At 49.7% G+C, this 9101-nt stretch overlaps 1 protein-coding gene across 1 annotated transcript in view; it reads left to right on the top strand.

Annotated features, from left to right (window-relative positions):
- The window catches only part of HOXB2 (homeobox B2), a 2975-nt gene extending 1563 nt beyond the window's left edge, over nucleotides 1–1412 (top strand). The window contains exon 2 of the mRNA XM_042839603.1: nucleotides 333–1412. Coding sequence (XP_042695537.1) covers nucleotides 333–916 — 584 coding nt within the window. The 3' untranslated portion in view covers nucleotides 917–1412. The remainder of the gene's footprint in view (nucleotides 1–332) is intronic.
- The last annotated feature ends 7689 nt before the right edge of the window (nucleotides 1413–9101 follow it).

A 9101-nucleotide genomic window follows, 5' to 3' on the forward strand; every position in this document is an offset into this window, starting at 1 on the left:
TAGAAGGAAAGGATCGAAATTCCCAGTATCTGAAAAGAAGGCAGGGAAGGAAGGTGTCTAAAGGGAGAGGCCAGGGAGCAAAATCCTTTCTCCTCCTTGGGACAAGGCTACAAGAAAGCGATTTCCAACCCTCATCCCCGTTGGAAGAGAGCAATTGAACGTTTACTTTCTTTCGTAGCGGCTCCCCAACCCCCCACCTCCTCCCGATGGGTACCGTGGGGGCACGCTGAGCTCTGCCCGTGGTGGGGGGGGGGGGGGGGGGCGGCTCCGTCCCTTCCATCCTCTCCCCGGCCCCGCTCCCTCCCCGCAATGTGAGGTTTTGTGTGTTTAAGACACGCAGGGGTTGGCAGACAGCAGCGGCTCTAGGCGGCTCCGGACAGCTTACACCAACACACAGCTCCTGGAGCTGGAGAAGGAATTCCACTTCAACAAATACCTCTGCAGGCCCCGTCGGGTAGAAATTGCGGCTTTGCTCGATCTGACCGAACGACAAGTTAAAGTATGGTTCCAGAACCGCAGGATGAAGCATAAGAGGCAAACACAATACAAAGATCCCCCCGACGGGGACATCGCTTACCCCGGGCTGGATGAGGGCAGCGAAGCCACGGATGAGGCCGAGGAAAGCCCCTTATTGGGGCCGTGCCCGGGGCCGTACCGGGGTGCGCAGCCCGAGCAGCCCCGCAGCCCTCGGGGCACCGATCGGCCCGGACCCCCCCCCTCGGATCTCAGCTTTCCCGAGAGCCAGGGCTCGCCTTGGTTGCCGGAACTCAGCATCCTCTCGGCAGAATCTTGCTTGCAGCTCTCCCCCGCTCTTCAGGATTCTTTGGAGAGCCCCCTCCATTTCTCGGAGGAAGATCTGGACTTTTTTACCAGCGCACTTTGTACCATAGATCTGCAGCACTTCAATTTCCAATAGCGTCCCCGTTTGTCTCTCTGTCTCTTTTTATTTTTGTCCCTTTCTGCCCCACCCCGAGCCGCTTCAGCTCTTCAGACGGGAGGGGGTCACCCCCAAAACAAACCCAAATCACCCCCCTTTCAATCAGCAATCGGACATTCTAAAGCTCTTCACTTTGAGGGACCCGAATCGCAGCCGCACTATTTATTTTAGAAGGCTCTCATAAAAGAGCTTTTTACATTTAAAATATAAATTAGGTGCTAAGTGATAGGCTTTTTCCTTATTTATTTTAAAGGAAGCACCCAATAGTTTCCATGCGCATCAGAGATGACCGCCCTCGAGAGAAAACAATTGCGAACCCTTCAAGCGACTTTCTCAGGAATCAGAATGAGACTTTTAGATTTCTTAAGGAAATAATAACGAGAAGAACAGAGGAATATTCGTTCCTCCTTTTTAAGTTTTAGATGTAGATTATTTATTCAAATCCTTTAATAGCAAATGGCAAATTATTTATTGTACATTATTTTCATAGAGGAAATAAATGCCTTTATAAAAGCGAGGGAAGCGCGTTGCTGAGTGTTTCGTTTGAAATGGTTTGTTGGCCTGAATCAATCTCCTTCCCTGATCTGCAGCAATTTGACGTCTGTTGGTGTGCATCGAAAGAGGAAAGACAAAAGGGAACCGTAGCAGCCAACGATCCTTAAGGCTTCGCGAGTGGGAGCCCGCGTTTTCCTTCAGCGCCATTCATAATAATAATAGTAATTATTATTATTATTATTATTACTGTGACGATCTGGGGAAAGGAATCGAAGAGGGGAGTTGGTTTCCAATGATTCCCGTTGGGTTTTTGTCAGTGCAGAGCGGTGCAGAGGCGGTGGGTGCGGGGCACAAAGGCAGCGAGCGCAGCCCCCGCACATTCCGTTCCCGCATCCCACGGCTCTCCCAGCTCTGCAGCAGCAAATGCCGACGAGAGGCGATTGTCGGCGTTATCAACGTCCTGGTCAGGCAAAAAGTTAAGAAGGAAACGCCGTAAAGGGTTTCGGATGGGTACAAAACGTGGGTGACAGCATTTTGATCAACACAGAAATGCTATAGAGGGGAAAGAGATGAGCCAGAAAGAGGCCTTTCTTTTTCTTTCCTCTTTTTCTTTTTTTTTCCCCTTTCTTTTTTTCCCTTTCCCCCCCTTCCTTTCTTTTCCCTTCCTTTCTTTTTCTTTCCTTTCTTTTTCTTTCCTTTCCTTTTTCCTCTTCTTTCCTTCACGAAAAACCAAACCCCATCGACGTAGCCCGGCCTGGTAAATCTGTTGTCTCCATGCACTACGATTTGTGTTTCTCTCTCCCGGTTCGCGGCTCTCTTTCTGAAAGCTTTCTCGCAACGTGTGATTTTAAACACAAAACTCATATATCAAGGAGGGAGGGCGAGGCAGAGGGGGTGGGGGAGGCTTATGAATGAAAAGGGGTCAGCGCAGGAATCAATCGCGGTGACACCCAAAATAAATCATATTACGTCTTTGCTAAGTCACCGGTGTTTCCTCGCACATGGCAGAAATTCGGCGGCGGTGTCGGAGCGATGGGAGAACAGAGAGGAAAATCAAGGGGGGGGTGGAATGGAGGGGCGGCCCTGGGGCGGCCGGAGCGGAGCGGAGCAGCGGGGCTCGGCCGTTTGCTGTACCGATGGGCTCTGCTGGGGGCCGTACAGCGTTGGGTCGGATGCTGTCACCCCTCTCACCCCCCTTCCACCCCCCTTAAGGGTGTGCGAAACTCGTGTGCTCCCCTCCGTGTTTTAATACGTAAGGAGCATCACAGCCAGGCTTGTTTCCAGCTTCGAGCGGTGAAAAGGAATAAAAAGAAAGAAAGAAAGGAAGGAAGGAAAAAAAACCTGCCCTCCACAGATATTTGCGAAATTGCTGTTCGAAATGCTGGATGATCGCTTCCCGTCGGAACAAAGGGAGGTTTGATTTAAGGCCTCCTCTTCGTTCCTACCCGACATCGCTATCCTTCTTTCCCAACCGAACGAGCGGACGTTTCCACCCTGCTCACATATTTCTCCGGGATGGAGTGTGTTTATACTGAAAATCGAAGTAGACCGCAATTAAAACATGCAAGCGAACGTTACTGAGCATCCTCCCATAACAAAGAGCAGCGCCCGATGCCGTCCCAGCCCCCGCACCGCGATCCGAAGCCACGAAGAGGGGGAGGGGGTGCAGGGTTGGGGGGGGGGGGCTGGGAAGATCACAACCCTACAGAAGGCTATTCATTATCTTTAAGTTTATTTAATATCTCCAGCTTCTGGAACATACTCAGCGGCAGCGTTGGCACTGCCAGACGTTGTCTATCAAAGCGCCATTTGTTCCAGCGCTTTACATATTTCCCCTCTCTCCTCCCCCGCCCCCCACGGCCTTGAATACAGGCTTGTTGAGGGGAGGAAAGGGCCGACCATCAGATGGTCCCTCGGCCCCTCCGAGAGCCCAGCTCAGCCCCCGCTCCGGCCCCAGGGCAGGAGCCGCTCCGCCGTGCTTTATTTTGCCTCGTGTGTTTGTGCATCTCACGAAACCTCCCAAGAGAAGGGAGCTCCTGGTTCGACTTCAACGCACATACACGCACGCACGCACACATCTCTCATTTGGCGAATCAATTTTGCAGCGGATTTCCACGAGAGCAGCCGCCCTTCCCGTGTGGAAGGGAGGAGGGGAAGCGAGAGGAGAAGGGGAGGGGACAGCAGGGCCAACACCTTCCCCTCCAGGATGCCCTTTAGGGACTGCTAGGAGACGGCCTTCCCCTTAATGTCCACGCAGGGTGGATGGAGTGGGGCGTGGGGGAGAAGGGAGGGGGGTCCCACGAACCTACCGAACAAACCCTGACACCTTATCAATACAAATCTCTAACGAGGGGCCTTCTGCAGATCGTAATGACTTCTCGAAGTTGCTGCAGGTCTGGAAAGCGTGCCAGTCACAGCCACAGATCAATTCTACACCCACGGAAAGTGACTTAATAAATGGAACCTCGCCAGTTATTATCCTTGCTAACAGCAGGGCCCTTCTTATTTGTCCTAATTAGCAAGACTGAAATGTCGGAGGAAAGAAGGGGAATATTCAATAAAATCTAAATTATTGAATGACTGTAAGATTTCGCCATTAGTTCAGCCATTCTTTACCTTCTTCAAAATGTCAAACAAATGGGGAATGCATATTTGCAACCCTGCCCTTCTGTTCCGTGCAACTGGAGGGCATACATTAAGCATATTAAGCGTATTCAGCTCTTGATCGTTGTCAAAACACTGCAATTGCCTCGCGATTATTAAGCTCGAAATATGCAAATGAGATGTGCTCGCACGTGTTGTAGGGATGCTAAAAGTAATATTTATCTTGCGCTGGGCTAGTCTGGGGATGTGTTTGCTAAAGAGCTACTTGAGGCCCTGAAGATGCTGAACTGAGCCATTAGAGCCATGGGAAGGCTGAAGGTGGAAAACCTGTGCAGGAAAGAGTGGCAAGGAGCAGAAACTCCAAGAGTTAACTTCTGTGTGGGAATCACTCCCTCCCGAGTTGCTGATGACGGACTCCTCTTTCCTGGGAATATCCCCACTGTGGCTGTTTTTTTTTCCCACCTGAGCAATAACAGACTTTTCCAGCATCCTCCTACTGACTGGACAAAGCTTTAGAGCATCCCCAATGCTCCATGCCTACCGATGAAAGGAGGTGAGAGAGAGGAATTTCTCATCGTCTTGGCAATCTTGCCTCCATCACAGCTTTACCTGCTATTTCCCCACCTCTCTATGTACCACGATAGAGAAAGTGAACGTTGGATCCAGAGAAAACTGCTTTAGGAAACGCTGTGGTCAATCCAGGTCTCAAGGCTAGGGGAGCGTTGTTTAAAATGATGCTGGATGATATTAATAACGCTGCCCGACAAATACTGCAGTGTTGGTGAAGATGTGAATAAAACCAGGTCAGTTTTTAAAGGAAGGGTTCAGGAGGAGATGCTCCACGTCGAGATTCTGCAGTGCTGAGAAATCGCACAGATTTAAGTGGAGCTTAAAGGGTTCGGCAGCCAGCACGGTTCTACGTAGGGACAGCGGGTACAGCCCTCTTCTCTTCGCTGTCACCGTGCTTGAAGGCTGAAATGAAGCTCATTAGCCGGGCGGATGCATTTAAACACGCACACCTCTGCCCCGGGGCCCACATGGCCGATGCGACTCTCAAGACCGGTTCCCTAAGCCCAAAGAGGAGGAATTTGATCTTTTGGAGTAGGTTGAGGTGGGATTCGATGGGGTTGTGCCACACTCAGAAGGAGAAATAGAGAAATAGGCGTTTCAGGAGAGCGAGAACACAAAACAACACCCCCCGTATCCCCTCCCTCTCCCCCCAGGCTACGTGGGCTCCTGCCCCGGTGCTGCTCCCTCCTGGGCGAGACAGATAAGAACTGCTCTCTTATCTTAATTGTCCCACGTTCATCCTTCAGCTCACAGATAGCCCCGTGCCTGTAGTTCATCCCAATGATTCCTTCAGCGTTTCTTCGATCTCCCAAACTTTGAAGCCAGTTTTCCTTGTTGGCGTTTTCCCCCCTCCCCCCCTCCGTTTTCAGATTGCAATCTATGCGTCATTTGGAAGATGTGGGTCTTTTTTTTTTGGCGATAACGAAGCCAGGGACGAACACACACTTATAAATCACAGGGCCAGGAGCCACCAGGGGCATTTCTTATGCAAGACACAAACTTTCTTCGCAAAGAACTGTATTTATATTGAACTCGAAAGCAAAGCATCTGAAGACTCTGAAACACTGTGGAGCATTTTCAAGCTCTTAACTTGTATTGCCTGCACAGAACTTCCCCCAGCTTGCACACACAGTCTGTATCACAAGGAAAAAAAGAAGACATAGGCGCCTTCAGGAGGTCCTTATCCTTCGTGTCAAGCTCAAAGCAAGCCAAGTATTTCATAAGAAAGAGCGAAAGCCCCCCCAGAGCGCTGCAGCCTCGAGCTCCGTGGGTTCATTCCATGCCGCTAAAAGGCAGCACTCACAAGAAAAGCTTCCCTTTAAGATGAAGTCTTCATTTTGTCGGAACAAAAAGGCGAGGTTTTCTCCAGGAGGTCGGAACCCACATCCTTGCTAGCACTGAGAGCCGGCTGTCCTCACACCTGGGGCAGGAAGCTGTCCAGGGATGCGCCAACCAACACCCCGTGCATGAGAAGTCCTCTGCCACCATCCGGGGAAAAACCCGCACTGTTCTGCTGCTGATTGCTCTCGTTCCTTTTCTGCTTCTCAAATAAAGGCCGGGGTTTGCAGCAAAAGATCCTGAAGGCCTTCAGTCCCGCACAGAATTGCGGGCTGTGGGCTGAGGACATCTGCAAGGCACCTGCATGGAGCCAAGCGGCTGCCAAAGAAGGGATTTCCTCGCTCTCCCATCAACCAGTCGAACACTATTCTGGACAAGACGGTTTCTTTTCCCAGGAATCAACGAGCTGAATCCTTCCCACTTGCCCTCTGTCCTCATCCAGCTCGAGAAGTTCTGTTTCAATCCTTCTGATGGAAAGACAGCAGCACCACCCGGATGGTGCCTTTCTCTCTTCCTCCACACGAATGAAAACGAAGCAGTAATGAACGGCTAATTAATTCATTTCGGGGGATAAGAGGCAGAGCTCTGGCAATCTGAGAATTTCCACTTGGATGTTTTGACCACCTCCCCTCTCTCAGCTCTCAATAAAGGGCGTTTTAATGGAACAAATGACGGCATTAAGTTCGCCATGCGATGGATTGCTGCCGAAAATCGGGTATTTCTTTCACCTGCGCTTTATGAAGGGATGGTGCTGAGAGCCAAACGGTCTCACACCTTCTTTATAAGGGGAATTAAACCCGCTAATAATAATGACGGTGATTTGCTGTCAGTCCCAGGGCTGAAGAGCTAAGAGGAAAACTTGGACAAGTGATTCCCGGTGCATTTGTGCGTTCACAGCATCCGCAGGCCGTGCGTTTTGGGGAAGCCCGGGTTACTTTAGGGGAGCAGAGCCCCTGTAGGGCTGTGCCAGGATCCGGAGTGGCTCTCGGGAGTCCGAGGACCACATTTCACCCCTATTCGGCTCGGATGGTTTGCTGTATTTCATGGCTATAATTTCGATCCCATCCTTTGGGATTTTCCCATCCTCAGAAAGAACTGCTTCAGGACTGAACTCCGGCTTAGTTTTCGTTGAGAGGATTCTTATAGCACAACTTTTTCCTCCATGAGGCCACAGCAGTGAGCTCTCTTGGAGCTCATCTTGAAGCTCCAGGGGACGGCTGTATTGTGATAACATCGAGCATCTCCCTGTACTTTATCAGCAGAGTGAGACCGTGATGCAAAGTGATCAAACAATACGAAACAATGGCTTTCAAGGATGAAATAAACAACTATCGTTCTCCTTTTTTCATTTCACAGCCATAAATCATCGTTGTGAGCATCGTTTAAATAGAATGCATTCAACTTAAGCGCGAACACAGCATAATATAGAAAGCACTCCTGGAGTCAAACTGGAAACCGAATTCTCTTACAAGGGAAATTACATCATAGTCGCTTTGAATCTTCAAGATCACTTTCTGCACTTCCTCTCGTTTTACGAAAGAAAAATGCATCCAGTTTGAGAGAACGTTTGTAACTTCAACTATTTTCTTCCTGAATGGCTCAGCATCAGCAAAGTCTGCAGAATACATGAATAAACAGAAGCACAGCGGTGGAAATAGTTTCTTCTTCTTCTTTTTATTGGAGCACGAGAGATGCAGTTGGGCAAAGCTCACTTTTTCTCTCGGGGACGTTTGAAGATGGGAGGAGGGCTGATGCAGTTGCAGTTGCTTAACAAATGCCATCCCAACGGGTTGCATCAGCCACACCAAAGCTCTGCATTAAAGAACGTGTTTTATGCCTTTCAAAGTGAACTTTTGGCCCGATTTAAGGAGGGAGAGGGAAAAAAAAGAAAAAAAAAGGGCCTTCCTGGCTCTTCTTAGAGGCTGAATAACCAGTAAATATCCTGACAAGTAACAAATGACTGTGGGCGTCATATTGTTGGGTGCTCTTGTCTTCCCTCTGCTAACAAGTAAATAAATGTTGCCTACCTATGTTTCCATTCTCTGAGCAGTGGAGTGGCCGGCCTGAAGTCAATGCCTTTCCACCTACTCATCAGATGGGCTCTGCTAAAGGAAAGCTTCAGGCTCACAACAGACTCAGGGAAAAGGTCAAAGCAGATTCGATGGAAGAAAGCAGAGCTTGAGGTTGCAGCCCATGAACCTATCGGTTACAGCCCTTAAAAACATCTCGTGTGCTCGGAAGTGGATGCGGGCAGGTCGGTACATGGGAGAAAGGATGGATAGAAAGAATTGTGGGGTTAGTAAAGAGACACACGTGATTTTTAGTTCCTCTGCTCCGATTGCTAAGCCGGGCATGGTGCTCCTCCAACAAAAGACGTTCTGTCTTCCTAACTTTATTTCATCGCCTCATTAGAATACAGATTTAATTACGTTGCTTTTAACCCACACTGGCCCTACAGACAAAGCCGGGATGACGAAATTAAAGCACGTAGAGCGAATTTGTCAAAGGAACTTTTAGCCCAGAAAGTTCCAAATAAGTTCAAGCCACTTTTCAAGGGAAAGTTTCGCAGTGAAGAAAAGAGCATCCTTTTGTCATCGGGGTTGTGGAGGGAGGAAGCAGTCAGACCTCCCTACCTCTTTTTTTCCCCTTGTCTTCCTTTCAGGTGAAACTAAGATCTTTTTTAAGTTGAGGAAGGGGAAATTCTGGTGAAGTTGGCTAACCTCATCGCTAGGGAGCCTTTTTAGCACTTAAAACAGTCGTAGATCATTCTAATTCTTCCCCCCGATCCCCTTTTCCCCATCATCTCCCCGCACCCCACCTCCCTCCTCTCTTTTAAAGTCTTTGAGGAAAGATTTTGACGTATTCGTGTTGTTATCAGATGGATGGGCAGGGTTTGATTGAAACCCCTTTGTCATGTAAATGTCATCTCCTTGATGGATGAGCTCAGAGATGTGACAAACTTCAGGAGCCCCTCGCTCATTGGGTTGGGGGCGGACCACGTGGCCCCCCGCCCCCACCCCGGCCCCGCCGAAGGCTCCGGGGTTCGAGGGCCAGCGATGCATGGAAGGAAGTTTTACAGCTTTGACATACTATCTAAAGGTTGTAGGGCAGGCGGAATCCCCCCCAAAACAGGCTGACCCTCCTCCATCAGTGGCAG

The sequence above is a fragment of the Centrocercus urophasianus genome, unplaced genomic scaffold (genome assembly GCF_019232065.1).
Source record: "Centrocercus urophasianus isolate 14NV4802_14NV808 unplaced genomic scaffold, USGS_Curo_1.0 seq_996, whole genome shotgun sequence".
Taxonomy (NCBI): domain Eukaryota; kingdom Metazoa; phylum Chordata; class Aves; order Galliformes; family Phasianidae; genus Centrocercus; species Centrocercus urophasianus.